Below are 15885 nucleotides of genomic sequence, written 5' to 3' on the forward strand. Positions count from 1 at the left end.
CAGGGATGTCCTGTGAGGGCAGCCTGAGCCACTAAACAGGTCCAGTAGAGATGGTATTTTATCTTTAAAAAATCTGTATTGGATCTGATGTTAAGTTGGCTTATCAGTAGAAGCATGAAACCACTTCTGAGTGGCGAGACATGGTTGGCTGGAGAAGAATCTGTTTTTTTGTTGTTTTTTTTGAGACAGTCTCACTCTGTCACCCAGGGTGGAGTGCAGTGGTGCAATCTCGGCTCACTGCAGCCTGCGCCACCCAGGTTCAAGCGATTCTCCTGTACCGGCCTCCCAAGTAGCTGGGACTACAGGCGTGCAACACCATGCCCAGCTAATTTTTGTATTTTTAGTAGAGACGGGGTTTCACCATGTTGGCCAGGCTGGTCTCAAACTCCTGGCCTCAAGTGATCCACCCACCTCAGCCTTGCAAAGTGCTGGGATTACAGGCGTGAGCCACCATGCCTAGCCAAGAAGAATCTATTTGAATTCGTGGAGATGATGCCTGCAACCTTCGCTACGAGCAGAAAGACTAGATGTTTGGGTGCCTACAATTCCTGCTTCAGGAACTCACCATCTCCAGTCAGGCTGCCAGATGCTCTTGGCTCCCACACAGCCCACCCCTATCCCCTATTCCATCAGGAGCTGCCTTCTACTAGTGCAGCGGCTTCAACACAGGCTTCTGCAATAGGTCAGGGCTCCTGAGAGCACTGGGCACATGGACAGCGCATTCTGTTGTGCTCTTTGAGCCATTTTTGCAAAGCACGTTTCTCTGTTTTTAGGTACTGCAAGCTTTTGGCCAAGGGGCCCAATTCCCTATGAGACTGAAGATGGGGGGGTACCCTCTGTGCACCCCACTTTGTAGCAAGTGCCTTTCTCCCCCATGCTGGCTTCCTCAGGTGACAGCCTCTCCTCCTGGGGTGAAAGACTCCCTTCATGGCAGGGGAATGCTCAGGTTCTGGACATGTGACACTTACCATCTTTTCTTTTGAACCTCATTCCTGTTTATGGCCAAATTGTGCGATTGTGTAGAACATGACTAAGTATTTGAGAGTGAAAGAAGGGCCTGGGTGCAATTGAGCAGCATCACCAATGGGCTCCTCTTACCATATGACATTTTGCTTATTTTAAAATACAGCCACCAGACTGAACCCACCATGGTCTCAGACGCTGACACACCCATGGAACACAGAGATGGTAGAACTAAGTGACTGTCACCCTGCCATATCCATACCTGTTCCAGAGAAGAAGGGTCAGCACAGTCATGGTTGGCCCAGGACTATCCCCTGCCCCTGAATCCACACACGCTCCAGCAGGAAAGCTGCACGAGGCCCTCCAAGTTACGGGGCTGGCACCTGAACTCCTGTTTCTGCACTCTTGTAGGCAGCCCCGAGACCCAGGTGACTGATGGCCATGGACTGCTGCTGTGGGGCAGGTGGGGACCCTTCGTAGGAGAAATAAGTCTCTTGGCTGGTTTAGAATTTTCTTTCTTGACCCTCTCTTCGAACAAAAATTTAAAAAAATACAGGTAAGATTAAACAAGAGCTGTTTAAGATTTTTAAAAGGAGAGGTGTGATGGGTTTCTTCCTGCTGCCTCTCTCGAAGGTTTTTCTCAGAAAACTAACTTGTGGCTGTCGGACCCCCCCGCCCCAGTCTGTAAGCCGCCCCAATCCTCTCAGATCCGAGCAAAGCCTGGAATCCCCCAATTTCCTCCCGTCCTTATTCTGGGCCTAGTATAGCTGCAGGTTTCCACACAACAATGCTTTTCTTCCCAGCCCTTGACGGTGGATGTGGATGTCTGGAAAAATCCAAGTGCATTTTATTTTCATTACCTTGTCAGAACAGTCTGGAGAAGGCATCTCAGTTCAAATGTAAGTGACTGGATCACTTTATTGAATGGTAAGAAATTTAAAGAGCAAAGAGCTGTTGTAAATGCTACTTGTATTTTTTTTCCTCCAAAACTCCAGTCTTGAATTTATTTTTCTTTCACAGAGGGGCATTTCTACAGCAACAGGGTGCATGGCTGTGCTTAACTGTGTTTTCCATCCTAGTCTGTTCCTGTGGACGTCTACAGAATAAGAATTAACCATCCTTGTCCACTGCTGGGATGGCTCAGGCTGCCAAGTCATTTCCTAAGACCAGTATGAGAGAGTCCTTTCTCTGGCTAGCTGCTTCAGTAGGAATCAGTGATCTGGTACGTGGGGTTTGCTCTTGGTTTCTGCATTTCTTGGTAAAAGGAAAACCTTTTAAACTGCTAAGTCATAAAACCTTTGGTAGTGAAGCCAAGTGGCATTCCCTCCAGACTCCTCTCCCCTTGAATAAGGTCCAAAAAAATCTCAGGTTTTTTTTTTTTTTTTTTTTTTTTTGAGACAGGGTCTCACCCTGTCACCCAGGCTGGAGTGCAGTGGTGCCATCAGGGTTCACAGGAGCCTCAACCTCCTGGGCTCAAGCCATCCTCCCACCTCAGCCTCCCAAGTAGCTGGGACTACAGGTGTGTACCACCATGCCCAGCTAATTGTTTTCCAGAGACAAGGTCTCACTATGTTGCCCAGGCTGGTCTTGAACTCCTGAGCTCAAGTGATCTTCCCAAAGTGCTGGGATTACAGGTGTGAGTCCTGCACCTGGCCCTGGTTTAATAAGAACCAGAGCCACAACCCTCTCAGAGTGACCCAGTGGAGCCCCAGTTACCTGCCTCACTCTGAGAGTGAAATTAGGAAGCGAGAAAGGAAAAGCCAGTTTTTCTACCAGCAGGCAACTTTCCCCTCTCAACAGGGACACTGGGGATTTATGTGCCAGCCCAGGCTGAACTAACTACTGTGTGACTTACTGCCTCAGCTAAAGCTTGCAGCTCAAGAAGGAGGATGCCCCTTCCTTCGCGAACCCTCCGTGGGTCTGGCAGGCACCCAGCCTCTGTGCATGGCCTGGGAAGGAACCACTGCCCTGGGTTAGAGAATGCCACGTGAACACAAGAAAAAGGATGCGGCAGGAGTTAACCATCCTCCCCTTCTGTCCCTCCAGGAGGCAGGGAGGAACATCTCAGGCTGAATGCTGGCCTTCCCCAAATGGCCCACAGGGAAAGGCTGGGGAAAAGGAGCTGGATTCACTGCCCAGTACTTGTCTCATTTCCCAAGACTTTATCCAATTCTCAGCCACTGAGTAGGGTACCACCTGGGTCCTAGTGTGCTAGATAGTTTCAGGCAGGAGCCTGGGAGCAAGGGCTGTGCTGGCCCTCTTGGCTTATCAGGGGGCTTCCCTGGTCATCCTCCAGCAGCAACTGTCTTAGCGCTGGGTGGCCAGCGTCCTGGGCTTGTAGACAGGGACATCTTTGTCCCAGAGTGCAGGCTGCCCCTTGATAATGTCAGCTGCCTTCTCTGCGATCATGATTGTGGGGGCGTTCAGGTTGCCGCTGACCATGCTAGGCATGATGGAGGCATCGACGACCCTGAGGTTTTCCACCCCGAGGACCCTTGTCTGCGGATCCACCACGGCAGTGGGATCGGAGGGCTGGCCCATCTTACAGGTGCACGAGGGGTGGTAGGCGCTGTCGGCTTTTGCCCGCACAAAGGCATCTATCTCTTTATCTGACTGAATGTGGCTTCCTGGCTGGAGCTCTTTCCCTCGGAACGGAGCCAGGGCTTCCTGTGCAAAAATTTCTCTGGTGAGCTTCACACACAGACGGAAATCCTCAATATCAGTTTCTGTCGAGGAGAAGAAACAGGTGAGGACCCCTCCTTTTGCCAGTGCTGGCCTCACTGGAAGATTCACGGCATGGAGAGGCTCTGTAAGCTGTCTGAGGGGATGGTGTTTGGGGACAAAGTTCAGGGCCATGGGGGACTGAGCCAGCAGGCTGCTTGTCCCCTGCCCACAGCGGGTTAGACTGTACCGTGTAGCTCAAAGGTAGCATCCTACATGGACACAGCCCACCCAGAGGCCCAGGTTTAAATCAGGGGTCTGACTTATCTGTAGGGCAGGGATAAGTACACACACCCTGCCCCTGCTACAGTGGGGCCGTGAGCACCCTGCAGCCATTGCTGGGCAAAACCTGCCCAGTGGGTAGTGCTCGTTTTTGCTGCATGCAAAGAGGCAGGCCCAGGAATGGAATTTGCTTTTAGAGACTGCTCAGAGTGACAACAGGAAAAATGCTCTACCTACAGACCTGGCACCTGCATGGCGTGGTCTTCCTGCACATCATGGCAGATTGTTCTGAAAGCTGCAAATCTCCCCTACTGTCTAAACCCCGGGACTTCATTTATCTCATGTGTCCCAGGACACTACGGGGCTGCCTATGCAAGTTTACAGCCTAAAGTGACAGGGTGGGGGACGACAGAGGGTCACTTGTGTCTTAGAAAGTGTAGTCCAAGGGTATGATTCAGGGATAAACAGGAACCCCACAAAGGCATTCGTTTGTTCAAGCCCAGGAAGACACAGGTGGGTGAAGTACCTGTTGACAAGTAGTTGGGCTGGATCACAGGGTGGTCTTGGGGATTGGCACTTCTCAGTTTGAGCCAGCCCACACTCGTGCCCCGCATGGGCCCCACATGTACCTAGAAGAACACAGAGGAAGCAGTGACGGTCCCTCCATAGACATCCACGGTGACCTCTGTCAACCCTGGTTTACCTGTAGGGTGGGCCTCTGCTTCCAGAATCACTTCCAGAATCAGTGGGGAACAGATGCATGTTAGCATTTGCCCGCATGGTACCCACCTCCACGAGTGATTACAGACCACCTCAAGGAATCACTCTTTCATCCTGGCCTCATACTCCATGGCTCAAAGCTTTCAGAGGTGGTGATCCCAGAGCCAAGTCAGCCCCTCTGTTTGTCCCATTTCTGGTGCTCGGTACCTAGCCTGCATGAAACAATCATACCATTGGCACGCACCACGCAGACTGACACGCTGGGCAACTGGAAGGCAGGGGACAGGCCTCTGTGTCCCCCACTCTGCAGCCATATGGCACCAGGGAGAATGCTGCCTTGGAAGATGGGAGCATCTTCCTTCCTGGTGGGAAGGAGACATCCTGGGAAGCCGAGGCTCTTCCACCTGCTCACCTGGTAAGCCTCCTGCTGGGTGGGGACCCGCCCGTGGTCAATCACTTGGGATGGCAGGAAATGGAACTGGATGTCCGGGTGGGGGACCCCAGGCTGGCTGCGGATGAACCCACCTGTTTCCAGATGGGCAGTGGCTCCATCCCCTAGAAGCAGAAGAGGATGAGGCAGAAGAGCCAGTCAGGCCGTGGCAGGTGGGCCGGCTGCTCCTGGTTTCCTCCTTTCTCCTGGCCACTCCTCTTCCCTTTCCTGGACCCCACTCTAGTGCCTGGACCCAAGTCCTGTCCACATCTGTTCACCCCTCACAGGGGGCTCATCCAGCACCACACCATAAAATGTCAGCTATTTGCCAAAAGGATGGCATCAGCTCTGCTCTCTACCAGGGCCAATTCTGCCACTGCCCATGCCACCTGCCTTACCGGCTCTTCCCACTACCTAGCACAGCACACAGCACGTACTAGGTGTGTGAGAAATACAGACTGAGTGGATGGGTAGGATTTTAAACTACCATTTCCTGGCCCAGGCACAGCTACAAATCAAGTGGAAAAGGTTGAAAGATGAATGCTGATTCTGCAGTCTAGCCCCAAAGTCTCCTCTCTCCACCTTTTCTCCTGGCTCCTTGGACCTCGCCTGCTGTCCATCACAAGGCCATCCCTGCTCATCTGTAAGGAAGAGCAGCCCCTAAGCCCCGAGGAGTCTTACCTCCAGCAGGCCCTGGGCTAAGCTCCTTGGCATGTGCTATTGTTTCTGGTCCTCGCTTCAACCTGTCAGGTTGAAACTGTGCATCCCCATTTTGAAGATGGAAAAACTGAGGCTCAGGGCTAAGGTAAATGGCATAGTTCCACATCAAACCCAGTGGCCAGAACCCCTGTTCAGCTCCTCAGGAAGGAGTTCTCAATGCTTATAGACAGTCTCCTCCCAGGTTACTGATAAGCGTGCTCACCTGTGAATTTCCAGAGCCACTCCAGACCAATGCAGACCTTCCGCAGGGGCTTCTGTGCTGAATGGAGGGTGATAGGGCGGGTGCATGCCTGCTGAATGTAGATCTCCAGGTGGTCTTGCAGGTTCTGGCCAACCCCTGATACGGGAAGGAGTGGTTTAGAAAATGGCTACCAAGGGGGCTCAGCTGCTTCTCAATATCCCCCTGGTTTTGAAAAATTCTTGCCTATTCCCTTATCTTCTGGACCAGCTCCTGCTCAGTTCCCTGGTCTCAGCTTAAAGGCTGCCTCCCAGACACAATATGTGTGCACTCCTGGCCAAGTCTGGCCTGCCTTGGATGCTGCCAAGGCCACCTGTCCTTGTCACTCACTCCTACGGCAGCCTCTGGGTGCCCCTTGTCAGCCCTGCTCAGCAGCCCCCTGTGAGGGCAGGGCCTACGCCTTCAGCAGGCACTGCTTGGTGAGCGGTCGCTGGATGGTGATGGCCAGAGGGGCAGACAGCAGCCCCACCCTCACGCCAGCGTGGGGAAGGAGGAAGCAGCCCTGTCGTGCTACACCGTCCTTGCATGAATTCATCCAAGCCTATTGGGACACTGGGCAGGTCAACATCATGAAGCAGCACTTCCCCGGGCCCCTCATGATGAAGCCTAAATGCACAAAGGCCTAGCCCTCCCGGAGTGGGGTTATCAAGGAGGGCAAGAGACAGAGCCCGACCCTCAAGAGCATCAGAGACAGTTTATAAAATAAAGTTTACATCTTAACATGAAGAGCAGGCTCTGGAGCACGGAGCTGACCTCATTCATGCTCAGGGCAGCCAGCGAGTCCTGTGGATGGAAGGATGAGGCCTGGACCCCTCTCGCCATAGAGCTGCCCTGGTGACACGCCCATGCCCGACCCAGTGGGGCTTCACGGGCAGATACTCCCTGCTGCAGGGTGCCCTTCTCCAAGTGAAATAGGGCAGCCGGGGGAGGGAGAAGGAAAACAATGCAAGACTCGGGGCCCAGGGATGACAGTGTCCAGTGAGGCCTGGGAAACCTTCGGGCTCTCGGGGACGATGTGATAGTTCCAAGGATCACTGACTGCCACCACCTCCCCACTTCATGCTAATAAGATACATACACTAAGCCTTTTGTTGAGCAGAGACAGCCTCTGGGGAGCAGTAAAGAAGGGGACTCACCAGGTAGGTGGCACACTACAGGGATGCCCAGTTTCTTGAGGTCATCAGCATTCCCGATGCCAGAGAGCATGAGCAGCTGTGGAGAGTTGATGGCACCTCCACTCAGAATCACCTCCTTGCTGGCATAAGCCTGGAAGAGGTCCGGCCAGGTCACTCCCCGAAAAGCCAGCTGTTCTCCTGACTCACAGACCAGCGCCCTACTCTAGCCAGCACCATGAGAACACGGCCTTGGGATGTGGAATCCTGTGGCACACCCGGGACAGGCCCCAGAATCAAGGAGAGGAAACTCGCTGAGTCACTACTTGAAAGCAACCAGCAGGTGCAACTACAGCTGGACAGTAGTGACAGCCTTAGAAACAGGAGGGGAGGGCTTACATGAGATAAATGAAAGCAGGCATTCAAGTGGGTGGTTTAGAGAGAGCAAGCGGTGAACCAGATCTACACATGAAGCTGCAAAACAATCAGACCCCCTGCCAACAACACAGAAATAGAGTACAATCACATTTATGGGTTTTAAAACCTCTAGTGTAAACCTATAGCTTTCTGTGACATCAGTGCCTTGAAATGGTGTGGAAGGTACTGGGGGACAGCTCTGAATTAGGCATGGCACACAGGGGCACTGACACCATAGGCCCTTTCTAGGTGGCAGGACTAGGGGCTGCCTCACCTCCACCAGCCCACTGCCATCAGCTACTCGCCCCTTCCCCTAGCCATCACAGGGATGAGCACGTGGGGCTGGGGGTGAGGGCGTGACTCCTGCCCACTCTGAGCTGGACCACCAGGGTCACTGCCCACCCCCTTCTTCCAGGACCCCAGCTGCAGTCCACTCACCCTGTGGCTCTGGCCATTCTTGACATACTCCACGCCCACTGCACGGGTGCCCTCAAATAGCACCCTGCTCACAAGCGTCTCGGCCTCGGCCTTGAGGTTGGTGCGGCTCAGTGCTGGGTGCAGGTAGGCACAGGCTGCGCTCCACCGTTTGCCTGCAGGATGGAGTGAGGTGGTCAGGCATGGCTCCGCCCTCCCCTGGCACCTGGGCAGGAGGAAGGAGCTGGAGAAAGAGTGGATATGCCCAGCTCTGACTGCAAGTCCCGCCTTCAAAGTAAAGCTGAGACGGAAAGACCCTGCCCTGCTGAGTCCACATCTGCCTGGGGTCCCCTGGATGCAGGTGGAAAAGTACCCTTCACCCTCAAACAGGAGGACACAGAGACCAGGAGCACAGCCAGAGGGGTGAGAGCCTTCAAGAGGCAGGCAGAAGCCCCGGGTCAGCCCTGGCTCGCTTCTGTCCTGCTGTGAGCAAGGCCTTTCACCACTCTGTGCCTCAGTTTCCCCATGTGCAAGTCCCCAGAGGACTTAGGCTGTCTGTCCAGAGAGCTGATTCTCTGTTATCCACACCAACAGGGGCCAAAGGTGCAGAGAATGCCCAGGGTCACCATCTTGGGTCACTCTCAGGGCTCTGGGTTGTACTCTTGGGGGGTATACTAAGCCAGATCTCTTCCCGGTCGTGCCAGCCTCAGTCTGCCCATGCCTCCTGACCATGCTGGAGCCAGGAGCCCGGAGCCACGGGCCAAGATGGGTGGGGGCTGGGGTAGGCGGTAGTGCTTTTTAAAAAAGAGAAGGGAGACCACTACCTTCATGGATGGTCATGTCCATCCAGCCGAAGCCCTCCTGCTGGAAGCCATTCATGTCCTCGGTGAGCGGGTAGCCGGCCTGCTGCGTGGCCTCCAGGAATGCGCAGTGCAGCGGGTGGTTGGTCTTGCCCCGGGACACCCGCAGCGGGCCATCGGCGCCCCGGTACCGGCTGGCGCCCAGCTCGTGGCCCTGCGCCTTGCGGAAGTAGGGCAGGCAGTGCGCGTAGTCCCAGCCGCGGGCGCCCTGGCGCTGCCAGCGCTCGTAGTCCTCGGCGTGCCCACGGACGTAGACCATGGCATTGAGGGATGAGGAGCCGCCCCAGACGCGGCCGCGTGGCCAGTACAGCACGCGGCCGTCCAGGCCCCGCTGCACCTCTGTGTGGTAGCACCAGTTGTACCTGTCGTCGCACAGGTTGGCCACCAGGGCCGCAGGCATGTGGATCTTCCACGAGAGCCGCTTGCTCCCCGCGCGCACGTCCTTGGGCCCGGCCTCCAGCAGCAGCACGCGCTCGGCGGGGTCCTCCGTGAGCCTCCCGGCCAGCACGCAGCCCGCCGAGCCCGCGCCCACCACCACATAGCTGTACTCGTCCCGGCTCTCAGAGCCTGCGCCGGCCAGGGCCCGGGCACCCAGGGATTGCTGCTGCCCCAGGGCTCCCCGTGCCAGGGCTCCGGGCCGGCCCAGGCCTCGTAGGAGACACCACATGCTTCTATCTAGTCCAAGTCCTCTGATCCACGGAGGGGAATGAGATGACTCACTTCTCCCTAAAACAGGAAGAGGGGCTTTAAAAATCTTAACTCCGCATATCCAGGGTATGCTCACCAACGGCCTGCCGGGGCAGGGTGCAGCAGGCCCAGCCTGATGTGGCTGCTCAAAGGAACTAGGAGGAGGAAGTGAGGGACACACAGGAATTTCAGAACTGTTTTGTATGTGCCAGGATGCACAGGCACAGGCCAGGGGATGGGGCAGCAGAAAGGCCCCTCCCCCAACTAAGGGGTAAAATGCTTCCCTGTGCCCTGTGTATGAACCTGGAGACTGGGCTGGAGTCTGCCTGCTGGAAGGCAGGGGGGCGAAGGGCTTTCCAAGGGAGAAAGAAAACAGAGTATTTGTACTCATCCCTTCAAGACAGTGGGCTCAGCCCCTACCATGTGCTAGGCACTATTCCCTGCCCCACCCAGTTCCTGCAGCAATACACAGAAAGACATCTGCTCTCAAAACGGATGGTTTAGGGCCTGGGAAAAGGACAAGACTTAAATAACGGAAGGAAGATCAGCATGAGAGGCACGAGACTGTAGAGCTCAAAGCCTTTGACCCGAGGGGCCATGGGGAGCACTAGAGGGATTTGAAGCAGGTTCAAGATCAGAGCTACACTCTTCAAAGATCACTCTGTAGAATGCTAGCGTTTTAACAGAAAAATGGCAATAGCTTTGAAAGGGCCCTTTCCTAACAATGTTCAAATCAATCCCAGCATAGTGCACAGAGGTAGAAAAGAAACAGGATATGTCATGAAAACCTCCATTGAAAAGAACGCCTGAGAACGCCCCATCCATGAGGCTCAGACCAACAAGGCCTGCCCAAGACTGAGGCTGAAACAAAAGGAAAGCCTGATAAATCTCACCACCCCTTCCACAAGCCCTGCACCAAGTAACAGCAGCCTACCACTGGAGTACAGAGGCTCTTTTTCCTCCTCCCGTCCACTGTTGCACAGGCATAGGAGACAGAGGTGGTGGGGCCTCCTGAATGGTATGTCTGAGGCTGCCGGAACACTGAGAAGAACTCTTCAGAGCTCCAGGCCCCACACCACTCCCCACCAGACTGACAACACTCCACACTAACAACCCAACAGAATGAAAGACAGGTCCTTTGCTAGGTATACTGTTTACCTCAGTCTCCACTATCCCATTACACACAAGGTCTAGCATTCAATAAAAAATTAGGATACATACCAAAAAGCAAGGCAAATAAATGACTCCTTATCAAGAGATAAAGTAGTCAACAGAAACAGACCAAGGAGTAATGCACCCAGATGTTAGAACCCATCAAACAAGGACTTTAACCAAGGTGAACATTATAAAAGATATAGTTGAAAAGGTGGACAGATAGGAAACTTCAGCCAAACAATGAAAACTATAGAAAAAAACATAAATGCAAGAAAAAAATACAATGTTAGAGAAGAACAGTTTTTAATTGGATATAGCACAGAAAAGAATCTGGAAATATAAAGAGGGGAAGAGAGAAAAAACAACCAACAACTCTGGGACAATATCAAACTAAAGTACAGATAACTGGAGTCTGAGGGGGAAATAGTGGGGAAGGAGGGCAAGGCGGAAAGAACAGACAGAGAACAAGGGAGGAGAAATATTTGAAGAGATAATTGCTGAGACTTTCCCAAACGTAGTGCAAGACAAAACACTATGGATTCAAGAAGCTTAGAGCATCCCAAGCAGGATTAGTACAAAGAAAAACACATCTAAGTACATCATAGTTAAGCTGCTGAAACTTCAAAATAAAGAGAAAATCATCACTGTAGCCAGACAAAAAACATATGCAGAGGAATAAATATAACAATGACAGCAAAATTCTCAGAAAACATGCAATCCAGAAGATAATGGAGTGACAACTTTAAATATTGAAAGAAAAAAAAAAAACCTCTAGTCCTAGTTTACTGAAATTGAAAAATTATACCCAGGGAATACATCTTTAAAAATAAAGTAGATGAAAATTTAGATGAAATGGACTAATTCCTTGAAAGACACAAGCTGCCAAAACTCACACAAGAAGAAAGACACTCCAAATAAGCCTATATCTATTAAAGAAATTGAATCAATAATTGATAACCTTCCAAAACAGCACCAAGCTTGACTAAGCTCACTGGTGATTTCTATCAACCATTTAAGGAAGAAATTATACCAGTACTCTACAGTCTCTTCTAGAAGATAGAAACAGAGGATTACTTCCTGACTCATTCCATGAGGCTAGCATCACCCTAATAACAAAACCAGACAAAGACATTACAATAAAAAAAAAAAACACTACAGACCAGTATCTTTCATGAACATAGATAAAAACACTCAACAAAAATACTAGAAAATTAAATCAAAGTATGTATAGAAAGAATTATATACCACAACCAAGTGGGCTTTATCTCAAGTATGCAAGACTGGTTCAACATTCAAAAATAATCAACAGGCTGAAAAAGAAAACTCACATGATCATATTAACAGATGCAGAAAAAGCATTTGACAAAATTTAACATCCATTAAATGATAGAAACTCTCAGTAAACCAAGCGTAGAAGGAAACTTCCCCAACTTGGTAAAGAATATCTACAAAAACCCTACAACTAACATCATACCTGATGGTAAAAAATTCAAAGCTTTCTCACTAACCAGGAATGAGGCAAGGATGTCCCTTTGAACCACTCCTTTTTAGTATTGTACTAGAAGTCCTATCTAATGCAGTAAGACAACAAAAGGAAAAGGTACAGATTGGGAAGGAAGAAATGAAACTTTGTTTGCTAATGACATGATTGTCCATATAGAAAATCTAAAAGAATCAACAAAAATTCCTGGAACTAATAAGCAATTATAGCAAGGTTTCAGGATATAAGGTTAATATATAAAAGCCAATTGCTTTCCTATATACCAGCAACAAACAAGTGGAATTTGAAATTAAAAACACAATACCATTTAAATTAGCACCCCAGGCTGGGTGCAGTGGCCCATATAACCCCAACACTTTGGGAGGCTAAGGTCAGAGGATCATTTGAGGCCAGGAGTTTGAGACCAGCCTGGGCAACATAGAAATACCCCATCTGATATGGTTTGGATTTATGCCTCCACCCAAATCTCTTGTTGAATTGTAATCACCAATGTTGGAAGAGGTGACTGGATTATAGGGGCAGACTTCCCTCTTGCTGTTCTCATGACAGTGAATTATCATGAGATCTGGTTGTTTATAAGCGTGTGGCACCTCCCCTCCTCTCTCTCTTCCTACTGCTCCAGTCATGTAAGACATGCCTGCTTCCCCTTCACCTTCTGCCATGATTGTAAGTTTCCTGAGGCCTCCCAAGCCGTGTTTCCTGTAAAGCCTGTGGAACCATGAGCCAATTAAACCTCTTTTCTTATAAATTACCTAGTCTCAGGTAGTTCTTTATAGCAATGAGAGAACAGACTAAATATACCATCTCTAAAAAAATAAATAACTAGTAAAAAATAAAGTAACTGGGTGTGGTGGTGCATACCTGTAGTCCTAGCTTGAGGCTGCAGAGAGCTATGATTGAGCCACTGCACTCCAGCCTGGACTACTGCACCTCAGCCTAAGTGACAGCAAGACCCTGCCCCTAAATAAATAAATAAGCATCACAAAGAAATACTTAGGTATAAATCTAACAAAATATGTGTAAGATCTATATGAGGAAAACTATGAAACCCTGATGAAATTTAAAAACTAAATAAATGGAGAGGTATTTCATGTTTGCAAATTGGAAGGCTCAATATTGTCAAGATGTCAGTTCTTCTCAACTTCATCTACAAATTCAATGCAGTCCCAGTCAAAACCACAGCAAGTTATTTTGTCGATATTAACAGACTGGTTCAAAGTATATATGGAGAGGCAAAAGACACAGAATGGCCAACAAAATACTGAAAGTGAAGAGCAAAATTGGAGGACTGACACTACCCAACTTCAAGATTTACTATAAAGCTACAGTAATCAAAACAGTGTCATATTGGTGAATAGATCAATGGAACAGAACAGAGAGCCCAGAAATAGACCCATATAAATGTAGCCAACTGATCTTTGACAAATCATCAAAGGCAGCACAATAGAGCAAGAAAGTCTTTTCAACAAAGGGAGCTGGAATAACTAGACATACACACACACACACATACACAGAGTAAATATAGACAAAGACCTTATACCCTGCACAAAAATTAACTCAAAATGGATCACAGACCTAAATGTAAAATATAAAACTATAAAACTCCTAGAAGATAACACAGGAGAAAGAACCTCTAGATGACCCTGGGCTTGATGATGACTTTATATATTACGACACCAAAGGCACAGTCCATGAAAGAAATAATTGATAAGCTGGACTTCAATCAAATGTGAGTTTTCTACTTTGCTAAAGACACTATCAAGAGAATTAATAGACAAGTCACAGACGAGGAGTAAATCTTTGCAAGAGATATACCTTATAAAGGACTACTATGTAAATACACAAATAAATATATTCTTAAAACTCAATAACAGATAACCTGATTAAAAAATGGCCCAAAGACCTTAACAGACACCTCACTAAAGAAGATAGACAGATGGCAAAGATGCATATGAGAAGATCGTCCACATCATATGTCATCAGGAAAATGCAAATTAAAACAAGAGTGAGACACTACTATACACATATTAGAATGGCCAAAATCCAGACACTGACAACATCAAATGCTGACAAGGATGTGAGGCAACAGGAACTTTCATTCATGGCTGGTGGGAGTGCTAAATGGTACAGCCACTTTGGAAGACAGTTTGGTGATTTCTTGTAAAAATCAACACACTCTTACCACATGATCCAGCAATTGTGCTCCTTGGTATTTACCCAAACGAACTGAAAACTATGTCCAAACAAAAACCAGAAAATAAATATTTATGGCAGTTTTATTCATAACTGCCCAAAGCTGGAAGGAACCAAGATATCCTTCAGTAGGTGAATGGATAAATAAACTGTGGTACATCCTGACAATGGAATATCATTTAGTGCTAAAAAGAAATGAGCCAGGAAGCCATGAAAAAACAAGGAGGAAACTTAAATGCATAATTACTAAATGAAAGAAGCCAATCAGAAAAGGCTACAAACCATATGAGTTCAACGATATTACATCCTGAAAAAGGCAAAACTATGGAGACAGTAAAATGATCAGTGGTTACCAGGAGTTGGGAGAGGGATAAACAGGCAGGCCACAAAGGATTTTTAGGGCGGGGAACTAATCTGTTTTCTGTACAGTGGTGGATACAGGTCATTTTTGTCCAAACCTATAGAATGTGCAATACCAAGAATGAACCCTAATGTAAACTATGGGCTTTAGGTGATAATGATGTGCTAATATAGGTTTATTATTTGTAATAAATGTACCACTTTAGTGCGAGGATGTTGTTAATGGGAGGATTATGCATGTGTAGGGGCAAAGGTTATATGGGAAATCTCTTCACCCTCCTCTCAATTTTGCTGTGAGCCTGAAACTGCCTTTTTAAACAGTATTTTAAAACTATAATAGAGCCTGACTCCATTTTTGATGTTTGACTACTGATAGCTTTCAAGCTCCATCCCTCCCTCTTCCCCTCTTGCCCCACACCTGGGCAAGTGAATAAAAAAGCTCTGGCATTCCTGCCTGGAGTATCAACAGGGAGGTTCAAGTCATGCAAATCCAATTCACGTGTGGGATTCTCACCTTGACTCCACTCCCTAACTATAATAATAACCAGGAACACTCACCGCTTCCTTCACAGACAAGCCTGGGTGCTTGCCCTGCTCACCCTATAAAGCTCCATTATGTGAGCAATAAACCTTATGGTAGCCACTTGGTGTGTGTGTGATGTCATTAGTCTCAACATTCAAACCAACTTTGGGTGGTGGGGGGTTGATCCCACCCTCCATGGGCAACCACAAGACAAAACAATAACACTTACAAGAGCACCAGGAAGCATGACATACTTAGTAATAAACTTAAAATATATACAGGACCTATATACTGAAAACTACAAAACATTGACAGAAGTTAAAGATGACCTAAATAAATACTACGAATAGGAAGACCCAATATTTTTATGATGTCAGTTTTCCCCAAATTGATTTATAGATTTGATGCAATGCCAATCCCAGCAGGCTTTTTTTTTTTTTTTTTTTTGGTGGAAATTGAAATGCTGATTTCAAAATGTATATGGAAATATAAAGGACATAGAAAAAGGTATAGTTCAGTTGGTCATACAAAGAAACCCCAGACAGCAGTGAAAATGAAGGACACATAGCACCTCACATCAACATGGATGAATCCTAAAAATATATTCAGCACACAAAAAGAATATTATAGGAGGCTGTGGCCTAAATGA

General features: G+C 48.8%; 1 protein-coding gene across 3 annotated transcripts in view; it reads right to left on the reverse strand.

The window, feature by feature from the left end:
• Positions 1-135: 135 nt before the first annotated feature.
• The window catches only part of CHDH (choline dehydrogenase), a 31739-nt gene continuing 15989 nt past the window's right edge, over positions 136-15885 (reverse strand). For all 3 annotated transcript variants that reach the window (XM_034956676.3, XM_034956674.3, XM_034956675.3), the window contains exons 3-9: positions 8782-9543; positions 7982-8133; positions 7151-7280; positions 5979-6113; positions 5039-5181; positions 4433-4535; positions 136-3689 (exon numbers count right to left, since the gene is read on the reverse strand). In XM_034956676.3, the coding sequence (XP_034812567.1) occupies positions 3271-3689; positions 4433-4535; positions 5039-5181; positions 5979-6113; positions 7151-7280; positions 7982-8133; positions 8782-9484 (1785 nt within the window). In that variant the 5' untranslated portion in view covers positions 9485-9543 and the 3' untranslated portion in view covers positions 136-3270. The remainder of the gene's footprint in view (positions 3690-4432; positions 4536-5038; positions 5182-5978; positions 6114-7150; positions 7281-7981; positions 8134-8781; positions 9544-15885) is intronic.

The sequence above is a fragment of the Pan paniscus genome, chromosome 2 (genome assembly GCF_029289425.2).
Source record: "Pan paniscus chromosome 2, NHGRI_mPanPan1-v2.0_pri, whole genome shotgun sequence".
In the NCBI taxonomy this organism is placed as follows: Eukaryota; Metazoa; Chordata; class Mammalia; order Primates; family Hominidae; genus Pan; species Pan paniscus.